Source organism: Ursus arctos, unplaced genomic scaffold, assembly GCF_023065955.2.
Source record: "Ursus arctos isolate Adak ecotype North America unplaced genomic scaffold, UrsArc2.0 scaffold_30, whole genome shotgun sequence".
NCBI classification, from domain to species: Eukaryota; Metazoa; Chordata; class Mammalia; order Carnivora; family Ursidae; genus Ursus; species Ursus arctos.
In genome coordinates this window covers 14361872-14385857 of record NW_026622986.1, presented here as the reverse complement: position 1 = coordinate 14385857, position 23986 = coordinate 14361872, and the positions used below count along the sequence as shown (strand labels likewise).

Below are 23986 nucleotides of genomic sequence, written 5' to 3'. Positions count from 1 at the left end.
GTACCCGGAGTCCCACCTCGTGACCAGGTCCTGACCTGCTCCTGCAGCGCCTGCTCCCGCCTACCTAGTGGGTTAAAACGGCTGAAAAGGCACCTACTGTTTTTCCCGATTCCTTTCTTCTCCTCCTCAGGTTAAGTTATGACTCAATGGTGAGTACTTGGGCGTATTTGAAATGATCCTAGGGAGATTCCGTTGCTCTCCTTTTCTGTAAAATAGTCCTGCTTCTCAAGAGATAACATCTCTCTGTACTCCACACCCTCTATGAAATTAAAAATAACATGCCAAGGTTTTATTTAATTTTGTACAGGGACCAAGTTACAGCTGAATAAACAGAACGAGTGACCAAAGGCAGCCTAGACAAATACAGAATCGGGCTCATGTTTTTAAAGATGTATTTATTTATTTACTTACTGCGGGAGGGGCAGAGGGAGAGACTCTCCAACAGACTCCCCGCTGAGCACAGAGCCTGCCCATGACCCCGAGATCATGACCTGAGCCGAAATCAAGAGTCAGGCGCTCAGCCGACTGCGCCCCCCGGGCGTCCCACAGAATCAGGCTCTTTTTTAACAACTGGGTTGTAAGTAAGAGAGAAGTCTGGTGTGGCTCCCTGCACAGCATTATTCCTAAACATACTTGTGACTTGTTGTCCTCCATTTCAATGAAACATTTACCCTAAAACAGCCAGCTCAATGTTTTTCTCCCGGTGATGTCACCAAAGACCCCCACAGACAGCCTCCCCAAGCCTCACGGGAAGTGCCTGTGGGACAAAGAAGGAGAAGGAAAGACCAGGCTCGGTGAGAACAGAGGCAAGGAGGCTGGCCGGGAATGGGACTCAGGTGCAAACAGCCAGGAATAGAGAAGCAGGTCCTCACGAACCTCACCAGGCAGCCCTGCTTCAAAGGAAGGAGCTGGGGAGGCTGGAGTCTCCCCTCCCTTCCTCGCCCCCCAACCACCCTCCACGGAAATCTAACAGGAAACCAGCAAAGGGTCTGGAAGTCCTCCCGCCCGGGGCAGTGTTTCCAGTGGGAAGTGGAATTCTCCAGAGGAGGTCTCCGGAGCTGGGGGCCTTTCCATCCCGTTAACAAGAATACCTGACTCCTGGCACCTTTTCTGAAACATAGGGATCACTGCCCAGTCAAGACATGGGGTGGCAGAGGGGGACATCAGCACCAGTCTTGGTTGGAACGGAGCTTCGTGGGGGGACAACAAGGAAGGCCTGCGGCCACGCGTCTGTCCCAGCCTGTCCTTGCACCGGCAGGTGAGGGCTGAGGGGCGCCCGTCCCTCCCACTGCAGCGGTACCTTCAAGATTTTCTAGACTTGGGCACCAGAATTTTGTCGTGTTTTCTTATGGCCGTTTCTCGTAGAAGCTTCTCCACATTTTGTTTTCCTCGGTGTCACCTCTCACCTCCAGGCATTGAATCACGCGCCTAATCCCCGACATCTGCCAACTGCCCACAGGACGCACCTGCCAACACACTGTACCCCCACCAGGCACGCCGTGGGTAGTGAACACGGTCCTGAGTCCCGCACACTCTGCCAGCTTTGTGACACAGCCCGCTGCTTCCTTCTTGACTCCACCACTCTCTGTGGCTTCGAAGACCTTTCCTCCTCCACGCGACCCTGTTCCCACCCATCCAGGACGGCCCAAACTCCGAGTTTCCTGCTGAGCTCTCCGCCCCAGCCCACCCACTGTCCTTTTATACTCGTCACCCCAAACTGCCCGTGAGACCAAATCCAAGCCCCCAGCTTAGGATGCAAAGCCTTCCAAGAATTCATCCTTCTTTGCCAACCCAACCTTGTAGAGCCCATCATGCCTCGGATGAAGGCCCCCACCATCCCTTGAGCCTTGTACGTGGGCGCCTCCTCCATGCCGTTGCACACGCGGCCCCAGCTTCCCCAGCAGCTCCCAGATGATCAGGACAAGCCTCTGCTCTTCTTGCTGGTCCCCATGAAACTGACGCCACGCCAGCTCACACTGCACTCGGCCTCAAGGCTTTGAGCATCTCAGACCCAAGTCCCTCCTCCCTCCTCATACTCCTGGTGCCGTTTCTGGGCTATGTATTCACTCGGCAGCCCTTGCAGGCATGAACCATATACATGAGGACATGAGCGTCTTCAGGAAAGAGGACGACCTGCCCTATAAATCGTTGTAAACCATTCTGCTTGTCCCTGTCGATGTAGGCACTCGATGCAGTGGGGAAGACAAAATAGTTAACAACTGCACAAACAAATTAACATATAAATATATGCATAAATGATAAAATATATCCCCCTTGTTCTCTAAACTATGAAATTATTCCATCAACATGTGTTCATACATAATCATTTACCCAGAGAGACAAATTCCAGCACAAATTGCTTATCCAATCATTCTAATAATTTCTAAATCATCGACAGACCTCGGAACACATTGGCATGACTTCCTGTTGACATGGGTGTTCCCGGAAGATGCCCCAGCCTGAGCCACGGCACGACATGGGGACTCCACAGTGTTTGCACCAACACCCTTGCTAATTACAGAGTCCGTCAGGCGACCTCGGCCTCTGTGGAGTTCCTTTGCCGTCACTGACATTGCTCGTGGCACAGAAGCCTCTGTCAGCGTTTGCTATGCTAGCATCAATTGTTCCAGGCAAAAATTCCAGCGCAGTAACACTGTCTGACACTTTGCACGTCCGGTGTCTCCACCATTAAACTGAATCATGAACACTGACTGTTGGATTGTCATGTTCAATTAGCTGGCTGCTTTTTCTCTGTCTACAGAGCCTCACGTGTCCTTTGACCTCGTTTCAGAATGCCAAAAATGTGAAAACCCTAACACTTCATTTTATTTTCTTCGTTTTCCACATTAGACCACAAGCATGTTTTTACATAATATATTAGACAAGCTGGTTGTGTCTGCTCTTGGATGAGGTATTCATGTTTCTTTTCAAATTTCATATCTGATTTCTTCCTTTGAGTATCAGCTTCCACTGTCCCTTCACAGTCCCTTTGTTGACTTTTTTTTTTGTTGAGATTTTATTTATTTACTTGACAGAGAGAGACAGCGAGAGAGGGAACACAAGTAGGGGGAGTGGGAGAGGAAGAAGCGGGCCCCCAGCGGAGGAGCCCGATATAGGGCTCGATCCCAGGACCCCGGGATCACGCCCTGAGCCGAAGGCAGACGCTTAACGACTGAGCCACCCAGGCGTCCCTGTTGATTTTATATATTCGCTGACTCACAACATACAGCATCCAGCCGGTGTGAGGTACCGTTCTAGGTGTGCGGGACACACCAGCCACCATCGGCAGCAAGAATCGCAGAGCTCTCTGCCCTGGGGGTGCTGACAGTGTAGGGGAAAGAAAATAAATACCAAACAGAGCAAGGAAGAAAGTGCTGTGCGTGTCAAGGAGGTGAGTGCTGTGGGAAAGCACCTCGAGCCGGGACGGGGAATCTGGGCAGGTGTCGCCTGCGAGAGTACAGATGGGAGAGCTTTCTTCGTCCTCGCTGTAATGCCTGAATCGAGTCTTTCCTCTAATGCTAGGGAAGTACTGACTCCTCTGGCGGAGCGTTGTGTATCTGAAAGCCCATCTTCTCATGTCTAACCACCCCATTACACGGTTGTTCTTAGAGACAGCACGAACCTGGACACAGCTGTGCCGGCTACCCACCAAGGTCCACAAATTCTTTCAATTTACATTATGCATAGTATTTAGTTCTCGCTGCTGTTTTCTTGATATATGAAAAAAATATGAAGCGTTTTTGGGAAAAGATATAAGGTGATCAACTTACACATTTAATCATACCATCCAGATGTAATCAAATGTGGTCATTGTAGACAAACTGAATGAAAACATCCCAAAATTTTAATGAAAATTTAGTAGTGACGATATACTTGCTCTCTATAATGAATTACAATTAAGTTACAATTTCAGTGTCATTATCATGACGTGGGCACTGTTTATACATACCTGATGTGTTTTATTTGGGAGGGTTTCCCACTGACATGGCTCAAGCACCAATAGTAACGATCGACATGTAGCCACGTGTACCCCTTCTGGACACAGGAAATCATGAAACCATCCAACTGTCTCCCAAGTCCCTGCGTTTTGCCCTTCAAATACATTATTACAATATTCTTAAGTGAAGGAAATGAACTGGGACCAGTCATAGCTGAAATTTTGCTGCCTGAGTTTGTAAGCTTTCCCAAAAGTCGTTTTCACGTTTCAATAGCTGCATGTCCTCCCGCGACGTCTAGACCACAATGATCTACGTCAGTGTTATTCCTTTTGTTAAAGTTCTGGTAAGTGTTTCATGTCTGAAATGCCTGATTACGTTTAGGCACAGAGGTGATATTAAAGATGCTGATAGTACTGTCTAAATGGTTTTCATTTGCTTTATCAATATCTCCTCATAAAAAATTCCCTGTTTTTATTATTTTAAATGTTTGCTATATGAAACTGAATTATGACATTCTTTTAAATTTTTCCCATTAATTACTGCAAGTGTTCTTTATGGAAACCAGAAGCCTCTAGTAGAACACGATTATCTTTGTGCTGAAATACATAGATGATTAACATTTTCAATTTTTACCATTACAAATGTTGGCAACATCTGCATCTGCCTTTATACCAACACCAATAAGCCACTCGTGTTTTGTTGAAATACTCAAATTGTTTTTAATTCAGGAATGCAGCTTTTCTGATTCATTCTTGCATAACATCAAATCCTGTTCCAAGCTGGTCTGGTATTTACATGATATCAGAAGACACTCCCAGCCGCAGATGTTATTTCTTCTTCCTTGTTCCCCAAGATTTGGAAGATGAGTGACCATGAGATTTAAAGGGACCATTAACCCACTTATCCAGAGTGGTGTTTGCTTATAGTATTTTATTATAAATCCTGCAGTTACTACTTACGTAAGAAACACAGCACAGCACAAAAGTAAAACTATAAGTTTCTCAGGAAACAGTAAGACAGGAGGCCCGTGTATCTGTAGTTGTCATGATGGCCTATCACAATCAGCATGACCTATGTTAGAATTCCTATCATTATGAAATCGTGCCCCTCTCCTGGCTTCTATTTTGCTACTTTCCAGCCCCTGTGGAGACACTGCAGTATCTTCATGCACGGTTCTTCCTGACAGCATGCTGTTGCCTGGCGGCTTCTGGATGGGCCACTGGGTCTCTGCCTCACTTGCTGCGTGCAGAGCTGAACTGAACAGAATTATATTACCATCACCAAGGGCTATCCTTTCAACACGTGGATGGCTTTTGCATCTAACTAAAGGAGCAAAGAGTTGGCTATCCCCATTTATTGCCCGCACCACCTCTCCCGATGCCAGCACAAGCCGGGTTCACCCCCAGTGTTCTGGGGCCAGGGGGCATTGGCATCAATGAGCTTTGATGGACCTTGCTCTGCTGTGAGTCTCCAGGCTGGGACCAGACTGCTTATATTGTTTTATGTCAGGATCTGCTGGCCTCTCCCACGGAGCTCGGAGCTGTGTTCGTCACCCTGGCATCTTAGGCCAATGTGTTTCTGTACGGGACCGACGAAAATCCTCATTGCTTTACCCAGTTTCCTTCTCTCAATGTTGTGAGATAAATGAGAAATGTGCACAGAGGGCCTGATTCATCTTAAGCACCAGGTACACGTCAGCTGCTCTCACCATACTGTGCTTGAACCATACTGTGCTTGAACTCTGGATATTATCTGGGCTTTCCCCCAGCTGCTGTTGTCATCGGTGCAGACACGAGATCCTGCCCCTGCCCGGGCACTTCCTGTGTGCATGCTTTAGGGTTAGCTGCAAACGTGCTCATGTCACCCCTTTGATTTGTTCTTTCAAGGCCTGGATTCCATCATTTTCTACTAACTGGGGGTCTGATCAGCCCATTTAGGTATTTTTCAATCAATGTTCTGTTTGTCTTCTTTGTTTTGCTGCTTTCATGTGGAGGATTTCCCAACAACCATACAGAAGAATAAACAGTAAAGCTCTGACCAGTTAAGTTTATAATTTGCTGACTAATCCTGCCATAGGATTGGTGAACACTGCAATTCCTACACAGATTTGAAATTTCTTGCAGCCTCTCTCAACTGTCTAAATATTTAGACACATGGTATCTAAGCCATACTATGTCTCTCCCCAAGTACTCAGCTCCCAGCTTGGCCCATGAATAGAGAATGAAATAGTTTTGTTTACGGTAGAGTGGGTACAGAGAATTAGGGTTTCCAAGCTGGGAGCGATTCTTTAGAGAAGTGGGAGAGTTGCTATAACCAGTGAGGTTCGTGGCAGCAAGTGGGGAGCAAAGGTTTTATCAGCGGGAGACCTGTTTCTGCAGATCACGTGGACAGCGGTCTGGGAGCACCGTCCCCCCTCCTGCAAGGGGCCAGCCCCTCAGCACTCTGCCGCGTGCCCACGGAGGAGGGAGAGAGGGCAGCTGGGCACCAACGCTGGGAGCCCAGGGCAAGGGAAGTCATGGCTGGGGAAACGGAAACAGGCAAACTTTAGCTTCAGGTCAAGACTTTAAAAGCGTCTACCCCAAATATGCGCACATGAACGCTGTCGTGAGCTGTGAGACTAACCTCCCGCCCGCCACCTGTACGTGTCCGCTGAGGTTCTGGGCTGGGAGGAACCTGGCCCAGTCGGAAGTGTTAGCTGAACCATCTCGGTCAGATAAACCTGAGTCTCACCGGCGGCCTTCTCTGTGGCTGGTCTGCCTCCCCACATCAGGGCCTCCCCGAATCCTTTGGCTTTGAGCTTTTCCCTGCAACCTCACTTTGTGTGCCGATCCATAAAACCTGAATTTGCAGACCCAAAACAAGCAAACCGAGAAGTACCCGCTCGTTTGTCTAAACTAAGCTTCACCATCATCTACGGCACAAACGAAGCTCGAGCTGGGGATGAGGTGACACTAGGCGCAGGTGAGAAGCTCACACGCATCCACATGGCCACGTGGGAGTTAACGGGACTGCCTCTGATTCTGTTCAAAGTAAGGTCAACCAGATTCCGGGGCCTCGTGGTCCGCTGCTTCGGAGTGGGGGGGGTGGTGCTCCTACCGCTTGTACTGCTCACCACTACGGTCATGTCCCCTGCACGGGGCCTTTCGTCTCGGGCCCCCTCAGCACCGGGCAAGTGGGGGTTATGTTTAGAGGGCTGCGTGCCGTGTCGCCACCCACGGATGGCCGACAGATAAGACTCTTCGAACGTCAGTGCCAGCCCGGTGAGACTGTCCTCCCCTGGCCCCCAAGGCTGAGCTCGGCGCTGGAAACAGTGCAGTCCGCACTATCTGTCACCACCCCAGGCACCGCGGCTGCAGCCGGCTGCCTACCCCAACCAGGTCTCCAGCCACAGCTGGGCTCCCGCAGCCTTCTCCTCTCCCTGCTCTCGCTGCCCCTCCGTCCGGGCGGGTTCACAGCAGTACCTCCCCGCCCTGCCAGCCGGCACCAGGGTCTCCCCCTCGCCGTGTTCCTCCCCAGACGCCCCTGCTCAGGCCTCCAGCGCTCAGGAATGGCAGAAGCTCCAAATCACGCCACACCAGGCCACAGACTGGCTTGTCTGGTTCCGGACACTTTCCTCCCACCTGGTCCAAGCACTCAGATGACGCTTGGCTCCTGGCGCCTCCCGTCCCCTCCTCCAGCCGCGGCTCCAGCCACTTCCTCAGCCTCCATCGTGCCGCCTCTCCAGGCAAAGTCTGCCATTCTCTGTGACACATGCTGTGTCTGCAGCGCCGTCCTGCCTTCCCCTCACCCCGTCACACTCCCCACACCGCCAGCCAGGGGAGAGCTGGTGGCCCCGTTCTGCAGATCGGGACAGACCTCAGAACGGTGGGACCCCCTGGCTGAGCAGGGCCAGAGCAGGGCTCCCAGGCTGGCCCCCTAGCTGGAGGCTCAGATTCTTCAGCCTGCGAGTCCTCGCCACACGCACCCCCCCATCTTCCCAGGCCAGCTGTCCAGACCCCTGACGTGCAGGAAGCAGTTCTGGACAGGGAGGCGGGTACCTGGCTGAAGAAAGCTTGTACCGTCCTCCAGGCATGAACATGCCCAGTGCTCATCACCACACGCGCTCTCCTTAGTCTACGGCAGTGTTTTCTGAATTATTCGTTTTTAAGTGAGTCCTCTACTTATTCCGTATTTCACAAGTGTATCTTCTACCTACAGCTAAAGTCGAAGCTTCCAAAAGACAGATTATTTAAAAGATCATATAGCTCCTTTGCCTTGGTGACATATTCCTGCATAACAGATCAGCCCACAATGCAGTGGCTTAAAAGCCACAGTGATGGCTGCCGTCTCTCTTGTTGCTGTGGGTCTGGAATACCGAGGGGGCACGGCAGGATGTCTGCTCCGTGATGTCTGGGGCTACAATCACCCCCATGTCTGCCAGTGGACGCTGGCGTCAGCTGGGAGCCCAGCTGGTCCATCAGCCCGTACACCCACATGTGGTCTCTTCACGTGGCCTGGGCTTCCTCAGGACATGGCAGCCAGGGCCCCAGGGAGAGGGTCCTGACAGAGAGAGAGAGCCAGGCAAGAGCGTTCTCCTTTGGTGACTGAGCCTCTGAACTTACAGAGCCTCACTTCCACCAAAATTCACGGCTTACCAAGTAACAAGATCCCACAGGTGTTCAAAGGGAGGAAACACTGACCCCACCCCCTGGGGTAGTAACGCCATTCATGGAAAGTTCTAGCAAGAGTATGTGATGGGAGCAAAAGAGACAGGTGTGGCGGCCTTTGCAAAATGGCATCCGTCACACGCTCTGAAATCCTCACTGAATGAACGCAAGCACGCCACAGGAATGAGCGAATGGAGAGGGTTTTCTCACCTGTGGAATGGATCGTGGCGTAGCCTAGACCGTCACGTGAGCCGTACTCTCTGCTTCATTCATCTGAGTCTCCCCCACGAACGGTAAGTTCCTTGAAGGCAGAAACTGAGTCTTGGGTCCTCAGAGTTTCCCCAGTGCCTGGTCGTTGCTCAGCAGCACCAGCTGGAGGAAGGGAGGACGGAGGAAGGAAGGAGGGAAAGAGGGGAGGGTCTTCAGACCGCCGTGAACTCCAAGAGCCAGTGATACGGGAGGTTCTAGCTTCAAGACCCCCGCTCTCAGCGGGGAAAGAACCAAAACACGCTCTGCGGTGGAAGAGAATGAAACGTGAATTAATCCACTGCACTATTCTCTCTCCAAGGCCAAGAGCCATCTCTGCCTGAGTGGTGGAAAGAGTCGGTCTTTCAAAAAGCTCCTCTTTGGACACACTTTGTAAATTCGGAAGGATGCCCCAGAATGCTCTGATTCAAATCAAATTAAAGCTGGTGTACCAAATAGCCATTTCACCTCTGTTCTCCTTTTATATATCAGGGACTTTTTGCCCTTTAAAAGAAATAATTCATTTAAATGTCTAATGAACATTTCCTTTGAAAGCATAATGAAGAGAACAGTTTAGATAGTCAGTATTTTTTAATGTTAGTGCTGGGTCAGAAAGGGGAGCTTTCTGATTTTGAAAATTAATGTTACTGCGCCTGGGGCTCAGTCGGTAAAGCGTCTGCCTTCGGCTCGGGTCATGCTGTCTGGATCCTTGGTCGGAGCCCGGCGTCAGCATCGTTCATCAGCAGGCTCCCTGCTCAGAGGGCCGTCTGCTTCTCCCTCTCCCACGGCCTTCCCCTGCTCATGTGGTCTCTCTCTCTCTCTCAAATAGATAAATAAAATCTTTTAAAAAAATAAAATAGTTGATGGAAAATAAGAGTTAAATCCACCAAGTCTGGACGTTTACATAGAATCTAATAATGAAAATCTACTCAAAGATTATGCAAATGGAGAATATTTTCAAATCAGTCCTGAGCTGGGCAGTCTACCAAATTACTCTCTTGATATTTCTATATGACATCACAGTCATTTTTAAATGAATCTGTTCCTGCTTTCCAGTTCTGAGCAGCATCTTATGAAACCAGGGTGTGTTTTGCAGCACGCCTGGTTTACCTTCCTCCTAATTTCCAGCCCCCAGGACAGAACAGAGCTTCAGCATGAACTTTGACCTCTTAGATTTTCCACCAGCCACTGATCTGAGAGCTTTTGAAATTATTCTAATCAGTGTTTTTAATATTTCATTGCTGAATGTTTAAAAATATTAATTTTCATTTAATTTCAGAATAGGTCATGTGTTCATGTGATCAGACAGCACCCCCTGACTTCCCAACTCCCAGCACGTAACCGTGGTTAATAGTTAATAGAGTCGACCCCACACAGTGTCCCCAGCAAAGCCCCTTGGCTATCCTCGGACCTAAAGGGCAAATAAGTCAAAACTCTGGGCTTGCACAACAAAGAGGAAAGAAAAAAAACCCTTCTCTTCCTTAAAAACAAAGGGTGATTTGGGGTGAATTTTTCCGATAACCGCCTGCATGGCCCCATGCCATGGAGCTCAGGGTCGCCTCCGCCACAGCGGCGGCCACTGTGAGCTGACAATACTGCCTGGCAGACGACCTTCCTCCAGACCACAGCCAGTCAGATCTTCTGTGGAATGTCAATTTATAGTGCAGAGATCATCTAATTACTTCCCACCTTGAAGAGATCCAGTCAAGTGGCTAAAATGGAAACTTTTAAAAGAAGAATTATTTTTGCAAAATATTTGCAGGCGCTTAACTTTCAGTATGCCTGTGCTAGGCACATTATTAACATTAAGAGTTAATGCGAGTCCTGGACGATATTCCTCCAAAACCCTGTTTGCCTCAGTTTCACTACTCAAATCAGTTACTCAAAGACCATCTAAGAAAGAACATCATTTCATTAATAACGGTGAAAAGATTGTATATAAATGTATTATATAATCACTATATACTACCCGATAATGTTATATATAATAATCGTAATGTATAAATACTATTATAATATATCAAATATATTTATATGTAATAAAGGAGTCAGATATAAAAAACAAAATGTCAGTGGATATTTGTGTGGTCTTTTGGTGGAAAAAGCCTATCTTTTTAACAGACAAAAGCAAAGAAATAACCCACAAGCAAACCAGTTACAGATTTTATACCTGAAATGATAAAATGTCTAGATGTCAAAATTTCAATCAATGAAGTTAAAAGTAAATGAAAAAATTAGAAGGAAACATTCACATTATACATGAAACACAAAGCATTAATTCATCTAATGATTTTGATTTCAAAAATCAGTAACAGATAAACCCCGTGAGAAAAATGGGCAAGGGCATTAATTGGCAATTCCTTAAAAGTACAAAACAAACGTCAAATAATGTTTCACTTCTCTAGAATTCAAAGTCGACATCAAAAAATGAGAAATCAATTTTATCAATGAAAAGGTTATATTTATTTCTTTTTTATTATGTTTTGATAAGCATCTTCTTTGGACAGGATCTGTTAAACTGGACACTCTCCAACACCAGCGGAAGAAGATAAATTTAGGCAACTTTTCTGGACGGAGTTTTGGCAATACTTACCAGGAGGCTTAACAATTTCAAATGTTATGACCCATTTATTCCGGTACTGTGAGCCTATGGGAAAATCAGGAATGAGCAAAGTTGCGGATATAAAGATATTTGTTGTAGTATTATTAATAACCATGAAATAGTAGGTCCCAAATGTTCAAGAAAAAGAGAAGAGAGAAATTAATTGTGGAGTTTTTTCCTGTGATGGAAAACTACACAGCCATTTAGACAAAATGATCTGAAGAATATTTACTGACCTTGGGAAATATTTAAGTCAATATTAAGGGAAAGCAGCAAGCTGGACACGTGTGACTCACCGGCGGTGTGTGGCCATGACCCACATCTCTGCATCGGTGACAAGCTCTACCTGTGCGTTCGTTCTAAGGTACGCCCTCCACTCAGGGTCACCAATATGCTGTAGTATTCCCATTCTGGTGCACGGAAAAAAGATCGAAACAAAATTCACAGAGTACTGTGGTTTCTCTCGCCCTAAATGGTGGCATCGACAGGCAATTTTATTTTGGCTCAAGACATTGTTTTTCTAAAATCTCCAGAATGTGTATTTATTACATTTATAATTTGAAAAGGGAGCTATTTTTAAATGTAAAATACAGTCTTTAATCTGGGATGAGATGGGCTGCTGCTTTGAGGGGGGGAGTTTATTTTAGATCTCCTTTCTTAAATCAGATTTTCCTTAGGTAATTTATCTAATGCCCAAGCACAGAGCCATTTTGGTAACGCATCGAGACCATACAATGTTTATATGTTTATTGATGATTTTCATCATTTTTTAAATTGATAAAAATCTTCCAAGTGAAAATTGAAAGTTAAATTCAATTTCTAGTATTTTTCTTGCTAATGTAACATATCTTCGAGAAAATAAACACAGACTTATTTTTTAACTTAAGAAATATGTTTTTGTTGAAAAAAATCTTAAGCAGAAGGCCATTAACTAATTCCTAATTTCTTCTCTTCCTATCTCTACTCCAAGAGAGTAAATCAGCGAGTTGTGCCATAGACCACGTTACACTTGGAAAACGTGCACAGAGCTCGCTGCCCAGAGTAGGGACGATAATCAGACAGGCCTGGTTAACAGCACAAACAGCACATTTACAAAGAGCTACCAAGAGCTTATAATCAGTCAAGCTACAACTACTTTTAAATGATTCGTGCCCTTGTCTTTCTGTCAAAATCCAGCCCATCACGGGAAACATGAAGACTGACCCTGCCCTGAGTCCGGCCGTGGTAATGCGAGCTCTGCATTCTGGCCCCGCGCACGTCTTCGTGGCATCGATTCCCGCACCAGCTGTCTTGCTCCTGATCGAGCTCCTGGTAAAGCTCGAGCTCCCAGGGGCCAAGCCGTAGCCCGAGACGTCCCGTCTCACAGCTGGTGCCCAGAGGTCATGCAGCTCAAATCCCGGGCGGTAGCTTGCACTCAACACATGACGAGTCCTACAAGCCCCAGAGCTCCAGAGGCGCTCCTGCGCTCACCCCCCCACCCCAACCGATGTTGGGCTGTGCCAGAGGAACACGGCCTCGGCAGCGGCTCCAAGTCAGAACCTGCCCGTGCAGAGTCCCCCCCTCCCCCCCGCCCCCAGCTGCGCGTGTGTGCTGTGGCTTCGTGGGTCTCCATGGACCTTTATTAAATGAGGGACTCCAGGGGCAAGCAGGAGCAATCGAGAGCAACAGCAGGAGCAAATACAAAGTATAAAACGTGAAGTGCAGCGCGGGGGAATGTGTGCAGGGTTGAGCCGTGCCCACAGGGGCCTCGGGGACACAAGCCTGGGGACGCGCCGCAGCCCACCCTCCAGGGGAATCTAGGCCGGAGGAGCCTGTGCCGGGCTCTTGGCTGGGGGTAGAAGCGGTGGGAATGGGCCTTGAAGTAGGAGACCAGCTGTGTGGGCACTTCTGTGCCGGCGTCTCCCGAGGGCCCTTCTGGAAGTGGCCGTGGGGCACAAACTGCCCTACGACATGGAGTGTGCACCCACGCTCCGCCGGCAGCACCCAGCTGCTCCACGGCCTCCAAGTCGGCTCCACCCACACCCGCCAGGATCACGAACGTGCGCAGGTGGGAGGCGCACACCACGGCCTCACGTGCGGCCTCCACGCCTGTGACAGCACCGTCAGTCGGCAGCAACAGCACGAGGTGTTGCGAGCCACTCCCCTGATGTGCAGCCTGGGGTGCCAACATGGCTACGTGGTTGATGATGGGTGCAGAGTTGGTGGGGGCATAGAGGCAAACTTGGGGCAGGGCTTGGCGGTAAGCATCCACAATGCCCTGGATGCCTGTGCAGCAGGGGTTACTGGGGTTGAAGATCAAGGCAAATTCATGGGACACCTGCCAATCGGGGGTACCTGGGCCTCAAATCCAAATGCTGGGAATAGCTTATCCGAGTCATAGTCCGGAATCACACTGCGCACACCCCACAGTGCTGTCAGGTACTTGACCCCTGTTGGGCTCAGGTACAGCAGGGATTCCGGGGAGGAAGGATCTCCACTGGAGCCCGAGAACTCGACGCCACAGGGAAGTTGATTTGACAGTGTCCCATCACAGAGTCTGGGAATGAATACCGTGTTTCTACCTGGCAGGCTGTAGGAGCTTGCATCGCACACCCCAGCCTCATGGCCCGTGACTGCCTGTCCCCGTGAGTTCTGCCCTCTGTGCTGTCCGCACGGGCCCTGTGGGCTTTGCTTTCATCCCCTCTCATCTCAGTAACAGGATCCCGTGCGGTCTGCCCGGCACGCCACACAGATGCCTAGGTCGCTTTGGAGTTCAGAGAAACCGCAGGAAGTTTCTTAAATGATACTAGATGTGGATTCTTCTCTGCACTACCCACTACTGTGCTATGACTTACTAGATTACAGTAAATGTTGTCGGTGGTTTATCTGATGCTCAGACTGACCTGGGCTCGCTCTAGTTCTTCTGCTGCGTCTGGCAATGCGTTCCCTCTGGGACGTGTGCAATGAGCAGTCCGAGCTGGGACGCAGAGGTCACGTGCGGGAAGGAGACACTTGTGTAGACAGCCTGTCCCGCCTGTCCTGACGCCCAGGAGCATCTCCCATGGCCAATGTCACTCCGTCCTTGGCTCACACCGAGCCCCTTCAGGAACCGTGCAGGTGCCTGGAACACAGACGAACAGTGGTCTTTGTCCTCAGGGAGCTTCTGGGAGAAGTTTCCCTCCACAGCACAGCCCAAGGGGCACACGCTCTGATAGCAGCAGCCCTGGGAGCCAAGAGACACCTGTTCTCACAGAGGTTGACTCTGACCTGCTGACATTGAAAGGGGAACAGCCGCTATCTCGCCCTCGTCCCCTCACCCACCCCCCGCCCCCACCCCCCCCACCTCTGCTATCCTGCCCTTGCCCCCCTCCCGCCATCCTGTCCTCACCCCCCTTCAGCTGTTTCTTGGTTACCAAGGAGACTTCACTTCAATTGGGTCCTTCCTGTCTGTCTTGGGGTCTCAGGTTTTAAGGCTGAACCGTTACAATATGATTCCTCTGGCACTTCCCATAATGACATGTACTCACCTGACAATACATCGTGTCTTCATCTCCACTTCCAAACAAACATAATGCATTATCTCCAGTGCATTTTATAGTAACTTAGTATAGGGAGAAATGCAATGAAAATGTCACACAAAACCCATTTGCATAAAGTCCAAAAATAGTAAAACAAAACAGCCTTCCGAAGGCAGCACCGTGGGGGGGGCGCGGAGAGGCTTCTGGGGTCCCCCATGTTCCGGTTTTGATCCGGACTCTGATGACAAAGCTGTGCTCAGTTGGTGGAAATCCACCAAGCTGACCCGTTCAGTGCACTTTCCTGTGTGTACATTACATTCCACAAAGAGCGAAAGTTGAACAAGATATTAACGGGAAGCGGGGCTGGGTTACAAGGCAGGAAGGTGTGCAGGTGTCAGCGTGTGGTGTGTCTCGGCCTCCAGGTGCTTCTGGGGGCACGCAGGGTGGGGACGTTGCCCGGCTGTGGGTCCCCTGCCCTTGTCAGAAAGCCTCTGTTGCATAAAACCCAGACCCCCGCACGGTCGTGGGCGCTGTGGCCGCCCTGCCACCTTCTTGGGGCAGCAGCGCTTGGGGCCCGGACAGTGGGCAAGCTGTCCCTTTGACACGGTTTCCTGGAGCGCTCTGACAACAAGTGTGTCAGGCAGGAGGGCGCGTGCAAAGCTCCCAGCAACGCATGGTGCTGGAACAATGTCCTTTCCAGGCAGCGGCTGCATTTTTCAGGTTCATGTTCCTTTAACTCTGAAGCCCGGCAACACCGGCAGTGTTTTCAACAAAAAGTTGTCTTAGGGACCAGGACTCTGTGATGGGCTTGGGAGGCGCTGAGCGGGTGGGCTAGGTGTGGCGGCACTCACGCACGGGACGGCGTGACACCCAGGGACCGTGCTGCGCGGAGCAGGTGCCAGTACCACAGAGGAAGCAAACCCGCGAGCGCCCGGGTGGTCTTACGGGAGGCTAACGCTGCCACGTTTCCGCTCGGCTGGGGTGTTTTAAAGCGTAGCACCAGAGCAGACCGATGAGAAAGCCGATCAGTGAATCAGTGCTCCGAGTCTCCCCACTTACAACATGTTCAAGCTGAATGCCGTGTTCACAATATCTAAGTGTGGGCTGCAGGGTCTGTTTCTGCTGTGCTTTGGGGCTGATCTTCTAAGCTGTGGCCAGTCTATGCACGCCTGTCGTTCCTTCCAGAACAGCGTCGGGGCCTGTGGCCTGTTGGGGTCATTCCCTTTCATCCATCCTCTGTCACGGGGCCTCCAGCACGGGTGTCGCTAACCAGCCCCTGGGAACGCACACTCGCAGGGACACACAGGGCTGCTGCATGAAGATTCTGGAGCCGCAAATGAAGCAGATGGGGCAGCAGGTGCATGAAGCGCCCCCCCCCCCGCCCCGGAGCGAGCCAGCGGCGCATCTCCACCCTGATGTCTGTGTTTTACTGCCGTTCCTTTTATGACAAGTACCTACAGTAGTTCCCGATAAGAGCTTAAAATCCAAAGTCCACCTCACTTTCAACGTCTTGGGATTTCAAAAGGTCAGTGCTGTTGAGGTTTGGTTCAAACTCTGAAAGTAGGGTTTGGTGCTACTGTCACCAGCACGGTTCTGGGGGCTTCCCTGGGGACACGCAGCAGAATGGACCCTCCGCCCAGATTCACTCCTTCACCTCCGTCCACCTCCGACAACTCCCGGATGTACACACTGGTCCAGGATCCTTGAAGGCACTCTCAAGGAGGCGCTCCCTGTCCTTCTCCATCACGGCACCCTTTCACTTTCCCCACTGCACGTAGTAGGACATGCCATTTCACATTTACCTGGGACCTTCATCTCCCTCATCAACACGGACATGCCAGGAGGCAGGAATTGGGTTTCCCCATTGGGAAAAATCACGTGCACTGCCGGATGCAGGTGCCGCTCGCCAACACCTGCTGGTGAGTGAGCTTAGTTACAAATTCGTGCAGGGAAAGCAAAACCCGTCTGCACCCTTCTGCAGCCCAGGATCCGGAGCAAAACCACTCTGCTGAGCCCTCGGCCAGCACAACCTCTGCAGGAGTCCACACTCAGGGATCCTACCAGGCCTGCAGGTGCAGAGCCCGCCCCACCCCTGCCCCGTAACCTGGAGGATGCTGTCATGTGTATGGGGGGCCTGCCCTCATCCCCGGCCACATGAGGAGGCGGCCCGTGGGAATAGCTGTCACGGAGCAGCCCTGTGATAGGGAAGGCGCCCACAGGTTCACGTGCCTGAGGTCCTTCGGGGCAGGCCCCTTGCAGCCGTAGTGTTTCCTGCCACACTCGGCAAACGGTGTTTATGCCCGTGTTCGCTCACGCAGTCACTGCGTTCACTGTAACCGTAGCCCTGAACAGGCAGACAATTGCTCAGGACTGGATGCCAGCGTAAGGATTCTCAGAGTCAGGCAGACAGATGATGGGCGGATGGATAGATGACAGACAGACAGACGAGAGACACAGATTGAGAGGCGGTGCCTGGCTCTGAGAGACATGTATCATCATCATGGAGACAAGTCGGAGACTTGAGCGCGGGGAGAGCGTTTGGTGGTGTGCGCACGTTCATGCGTCTGTATGTTCTTGCGGAGGAGAGAGGAAGGGAGAGGAGGGAGGAGAGCAGAGGCTCACCCGTCCTTCTCTCAAACAGGCAGTCATGCGGAGAGCTGCAGCGGACACTTCCCCCCGCTTTCCCCAGGCCCAGAGCGAAACGGGCAGGCCCAGATCCGGGAATGGTCGACTGGGGGACAGACCGCTCCTGCGCTGCCCTCCCTGGCTTCGAGTCCCTTCTCCGGGCCATCTCCAGTCTCCAGCTGTGGCCCTGCACACATCCCACCACAGGGCCGCCTGCATCTCTCCATTTTTCTGTGCCCGGGCTGCTCAGACGCTGGGGGAGCTCATTGCACAAGCGCAGAGACAACCCAGAATGACAGGGTGTGGGGAGGGAGCAGCTGGGCTCTGCCCCAGGCACCCAGGGCCTGCAGCAGTGACCTCAGTTAGGCTTGGTTGCCATCCTTGGTCCTCTTTCCCCTGCCCTGTTCCCCATTCCCACTCCCCGGGTCACTGCTCCAATTGACCTTTCAGAAGGACCGAGACAAGACCCCACTTAGCCGTCGTCCTCAGAACCACCAGGCCCACACTTCCTTATCTACCATATTTGATGATCCCAATAGTGCTGCTTGTTGGAGGCCTGAACTCCCTCCCTGAGGGCATCATGCGCCCGTTTGAGGTCAAAAGGACTACTCAGGACAAAGACGGCCCAAGTCTGCAGCTGGTGCTCAGAAACCGCACAGCTACTCCAGCCAGAGGTCAGCCACGCAGCCTGCGGGAGCTGAGCCTGGAGGCAGGGGGGGATGGGTCTCTGCACACCAGGCGCCCATCTGAGCGGGGGGGGGGGGGGGGGGGGGGGGCGCCTGTGGTCTTCCCAGGACAAAGGCAGCAGCCAAGCCAGCTTGGCCCAGCTCCTAAGGCCCGATGCAGCAGGGCATTCAGAACCAAGACCAGGGGTCAGAGCCCCATCTGGCACTCCTGGCTGGCTGCTCTGTGGGCGTGCGCCCGCCTGGCAAGCCGGAGCTGGTCCAGGTCTGCATGCAGCCTAGCCCCGTGCAGGCAACTGGCAGATGGAGGTCAGCTGGCTCCGGTCGGCAGCACAATGGAAGGATGCGGGCACTTCCAGGCACTGAGGCCTGGTGGCCGGGAGCGCCATCCCGCATGGGCATACAATACTTGAGCATTCCAGGCTGGGGCAGGAATGAGCCCCCACAGAAGGCAGGAGAGACACGTGGCCGGGAGCAGCCTCAGCGGGGCAGCAGCAGGTGCGTCTGCTGGGACGGCTCCTGTTCTCTGAGGCCCTTCCGTCTCCTGACTTCTCATCCCCTCCGCGTCATTCCTGCTGCCTCCCCCACCCCCCAAAGCCAAGGATGGGGCTGCTGAAGAGAGCCCGCTGCCCACCATCAGGGAGGCTTCCGGCAGGAGCCGGCGAACGGTCCGCGGTGAGGTCGGCGGACGCGGGTCCACAGTCAGCAGGTGGGGCCCCAGGTTCGGGAATCCAGAGAGAACAGTCCTACAGCGAGCACGCACGTTGCAGGTCAGTGCGTGTCCGGTTATCGAGGGAACAGAAGATGCGTTCTGTAGCAGCCCTGCTGTTCCGCTGCCTGAGGAAGACAGTGACAAAGGGGAAGATGGTTAATTCGTCCATTCTGGAAGATTCCAGGAACTCCTGAGGAACACAGACCCCGGCTGACTGAAGATCCAGAGCCTCTTCGGTCTCCAGAGACTGCGATATGTTGGGGACAAGCCCATGGGACGGTGTTCAGGGTTGGCTTGAGTGCACAGGAACGATTCGGACCCACACAGATCAGCCTGCACCACTCACAGCGGCTCGGGACACTTGGCTTGTCCAAAGAAGCTGTAGCGAAGTGAGCTGCTGGTGCTTTTTCAGAGGAATTACCCCAACTGTCGTTGTTACTTCGGCAGTGGAATGGGGGTGGGGGGCAGACATGGTCTCCGAGGTCTTCTAAGCTGTGCTGCTCTGAACTTGGTGAAGAGATTCTGGAATATTCCTCAATGACAAGCCATGACGTGCTTGCAGTCCTATCAACTAGAAACAACCCTGCCTCACCGTCACGGCGTTCGCACGCTGCTCACGCGTGGCCTCGGTTTTAGGCGCAGAGCATGTGGGACCAGGTCCCGGGGCCGGCTGAGAGCCTCACAGGCCCCGGCCGGGGCCGGCTGAGAGCCTCACAGGCCCCGGCCAGCTGCGCCAGCGTCTCTGAGTAACGTGGACACAGCGACAGAGCCTCAGCCTGGCATCGAAGGTCGTGAGAAACAGAAAGGTGCTTTGTAAAGTGCCAAGTGCTGGATGCTGGGTCCTTCCCCTCTCCGTAGAAAGTTATAGAAGAACGTGGGATTGACTAACAAGCAAAATGATCGTATGAATTGGTAAAAAGGGGAAACTCTCTGAGATTCAACGAAATGTCCAAGGTTAAGGGATTTTTAACAACCAAGTGAAGTAGAATCAAACCTCGAGTTCGTGGCTCCGCTAGGAACGAGTTTATTTAAGTCGTTCTGAGCGAGCAGCTGCTGGTGCACAATTGTTTCATCTTTACCCTTCATGTGACCGAACCAGTCAGCACGTGGGTTTGCTTGGTGACTAGGCTTTCTCCATCTTGGGAGTGTGCCACCTGAAATCCTGCCCTGGGCCCTAATGGTGACCTTTGCTCTTAAGAAACTTCCTTGTACGGGGCGCCTGGGTGGCACAGCAGTTAAACGTCTGCCTTCGGCTCAGGGCGTGATCCCGGCGTTCTGGGATCGAGCCCCACATCAGGCTCCTCCGCTATGAGCCTGCTTCTTCCTCTCCCACTCCCCCTGCTTGTGTTCCCTCTCTCGCTGGCTGTCTCTATCTCTGTCAAATAAATAAATAAAATCTTAAAAAAAAAAAAAAAAGAAACTTCCTTGTACGGCGGGCCTGAGAGTGTCCTACCCGTTCAGAAGGGAACCACAAGGATGGCGGAGTCTCCATGGGCGTGGGCCCACACTTCCTGACACCTGCCAGCGGCCCAGAGAAGCCGACCACATGTGGTTTCTACAGCCGGCCGCTGGCCGGCGGCCTCCGACCAGGGAAGGGTCACCCATGTTCATGCTCAGAGCCTTGCTGAGTGGCCAGGTGTCTTCCTCGGCTCGTGGAAGGGTTCTCAGCCCTCCGGGGAGCAGTGAAACAGGGAGGACAGGCAGTGTGCTCCAGGCCAGGAAGCATGTGGTAGCCCAAACTAGGCCAGCCCAGCCCCACGCAGCTCGATCAACTCAGTCCTGCGGGTATTAATCAGACAGCCGAGGTGTGCTTAGCACTGCGTGAGGGGCTGTGAGGACTGAGCAAAGGAGGTGTGGGTGCGGGCCTTGAAACATGGAACTTACCGACCAGAAAATAAGCCTGCCAGAAATGGGAGCCAGAAACATCAGAGCAGAGGGGACAGCGAGGGGACAGCCAGACATCAGCCCCTGGGGAAGGCAGGGCTTCCATCCCTGCTGGAAGCCCCTGGTGTCTGGTTCCACGCTCGGACCTCCTGGCTCCCGGAGGCAGAACTACCAAGATCGCCTACGTTTGCCATTAGCACAGTGGCCTGCGTTATTCATAGTCACGAACCGAACCAAGCGGGAAGTTCTTCAAGTTGGCCGTCGTCGTACCAACCCGGCTTCCTAGCTGAAAACAGTGAATATTCTAGTCCATTCCAAAACAGAAACAGTTTTAAAAAAAAGGCGGTTGGGTAGCCCAGGGAACCCCGGCCAGGGGCGCAGGCAGAGGGCGGCTTCTGGGTGTGGGCCCTGCACCCCGCAGCACCCAGGCTCCCACCTCTGCTGCCCCCCGCGAGCGTTGAGCCCGGACCTCTGCAAAGATGTCATTCCTTTCACGCCGTCCTGGCACTGTACTGGTTGACAGTATTGGAGAGTGAACTGTTTCATACAATTTATTTTTCTAAAGGCCGACATTTGTAAAACCACTTGGGATGGTTTGTAATATGTGAAACTTTCTGTTTTTGCATTTTTGAACAGATGACAGTTTAACCTTCCTCTGATGTGTGTGATTCAGCGCCTTTGTGAAGAAAGGAAGTTTGGGGGCCATCGTATCACCTCGAGCCACTGACCTGAGAGGGGCTCCAGGCTCCCGTGGCTGAAGTCTTTTGTGGTTTCGGCTTTCTGGAGTCTTTGCTTCTTCCTCCTCACACTTCTTGCTGTATTTTCCTTTAATAGATTTCAAATCTTATCTTGTGGACTATGAAACATGCTGGGTAAGCAATGAGAGAAAGTGAAAACAACTTCGGGACCAGGAGAGAGCCCAGGGAAGGGCAGACTGGGAACATCAGGCTGTGGCCCCTGTGCTGTCCCATCCACTGCCCGCCCACCAGCTCTGTACCCCACACCCACCTGCTCCACACCCCCACCCCCAGGCTCCACACTGAGGCTTCAGGCTCCGCACCGGGCTCCAGGCAGCCACGGCGAAGAGGAGAAGCAGAGCAGCACCGTGGTAAATCTGGCCTCCTCATCCTAGCCCTCCTCTCCCCTGCCCGGTCTCCATCCCCAACACCAGTGTGATTCATCTGTCCCTGCACCCCGAGTTCCCCGCTCCGCCGCCTTCACCAGCAAACCTCCAGAGACGTGACACTTCCTGTTTCTATTTCCTCCCTTTCATTCAGACTTCGGACAGCTAACATGGGCCTCCCGGTCCCCCCAGTAGACCCTTGCTTCCTGACTGACGAGTGCGGCCAATAGCACAGCCTGGCCTCCCCGAGCGACCCCACCCGCCCCAGCCTCCTCCCTCTCATCCCTGGAAGCTGTGCTGTCTGGACCGTGTTCTCCCTCTCTGCCACTGTCACCCTCCTCTGTGGGCTTCTCTTCTCCCACCTACCTCTTAGATGCGGGCCCCAGGGATCACGCACTCTCCTCTCACCTCCGCACCCACGGGGAACGCTGTAATGCAGGGTGGCCCTGGCCTGCGGAGGGTCCTGCCTTTATCCACCTCTTGTGCACCTTGACTTCTCTCTCTGCAAACCCGATTCTGGAGCTTATGAGACCAGAGCCGGCCTCGGCAGTGATGAATGCCCAAGGCTACAGGGCTGGGAAGGGCATTGGAAGAGCCTGCAGATGGAGGGAAAAGCATGGGGGAAGTGAGGGAGGCAGGCGAGGAGGGGCTCGCAGAGGCTCTGGGGGGTGTTGGGGGTCTCACATCACTCAAGAAGGGCGAGGAAAGAAATGCGGCTCCTGGAGTTTCTCCTCGGGCCTGGGACTGAGCCACAGGGTCACCCACGTTCCTGCACTGTGGTATCATTCTCTGCTTGCCTGGTATCGCTGATGGGAGCGTGGCCTGCTCATGTCGGCCAGGCCTGCCTCCGCTTTGCTGTCTGTGTGAACGGCGTTTCCCCCTCTTCAGAGCCAGAGCGGGAGACTTCTTCCTGCTCCGAACCACTGTGGTTCCCACTGGAAAAGGAGGCAGACGCAGGAGTTGAACCTAGGAGTCCTACGGAGGGACCGTTTGCACGGGTGTGGGCAGGGTTCGAGAACACAGAAGCGGGTGGGACGTTGCAGGATCTTGTTTCCGTGAGATTTCTCTGTGGAGACAGAAAGCGGATCTGTGGCTGTCTAGGGCTCGAGGGACCCGGCACGGTGCGAGGGCTGCTAAGGTGCAGGTGCCTTTCCAGGCTGGAGACAGTGCTCGCGTGGCCTGTGCTGCCAGCCGCCCGAACGGACCAAGCCTTGGGTGGTGCACTTTGTATGGTGTGCGAATTATGTCTCAACAAAGCTCTTGTGTGTGTTTTAGTAGGGTGCGGGGTGGGTGCGGGGTGGGTGGGGGAAGCATCCAGACATCTAGGAACTAAGTGCTGGCAGGAGGCCATCGCCACAGACACAGGGTGGGGGCAGGGACGGGCCCTGACTGAGGTGGACACACACAGCTGTGTGTCCTTCACTCCTACTTCCCTCCCGGATCTCGGCCGCCCCCACGGTGTCGATCCAGTCCCTCCCTGGCCTCGATGATCAGCTGCTCATCCCCAGCAGAGTGAGGATGGGGTCCTGGGACGTGCTGCGGCTGCTCCTTCCTGCAGGCCTGCGGGGGAGCGGTGACACGGAAGGCCGTGGCTTCTGGTGGCGCCCACTCCCAGAGCCACTCTCGCAGTCCCAAATACATCAGCCCCAAAACATGACGTGCTCAGACGCTGGCCCTGGAAGGGGACCCCAGGCCTCCACCCCTCTGGATGCTGGCTCAGCTAAGTTCCCGCTCAGTGACAAAAGCACAGTCGGTCAAGGGAGGGGAGGAACGTAAGCAGAGCTCCTTAAACGTGGCCTCCTCCTGCTTCGGCACGGCACCCACTGTGCCCAGACGTTCTTGTGAGGCTAGGAAGGCGCAGGGCTCAGAAGAGGGGCAGAAAACAAAGCTTTGGCGGCCACCAATGCTGTCCGTCTGCTTGGTTCTCACGCTATCATAGGGAGCAGGGTTAACAGCCCCGTTACAGGTGAGGACACTGTCCGAGGTGTGGAGAAAATGACCAGGTGACCAGCCCACGTCAAGCCATGGGA

General features: G+C 52.7%; 1 protein-coding gene across 1 annotated transcript; it reads right to left on the bottom strand.

Annotated features, from left to right (window-relative positions):
- Positions 1 to 11235: 11235 nt before the first annotated feature.
- LOC130542153 (copine-1-like) lies at positions 11236 to 14950 on the bottom strand. The gene is made up of 3 exons (XM_057304648.1): positions 14939 to 14950; positions 14505 to 14634; positions 11236 to 13766 (listed from the first exon to the last, which is right to left on the bottom strand). The coding sequence occupies exons 1-3, from the start codon at positions 14948 to 14950 to the stop codon at positions 13054 to 13056; spliced, it is 855 nt and encodes a 284-aa protein (XP_057160631.1). The 3' UTR covers positions 11236 to 13053.
- Positions 14951 to 23986: the final 9036 nt, after the last annotated feature.

Bases quoted from the DNA above. Each gene is read 5' to 3' on its own strand.
- LOC130542153 (XM_057304648.1), bottom strand. The intron at 13,767-14,504 runs GTGTGAGCCAAG...TTTGAGGCCCAG, and splicing joins ACGGTTCCTGAAGGGGCTCG to GTACCCCCGATTGGCAGGTG.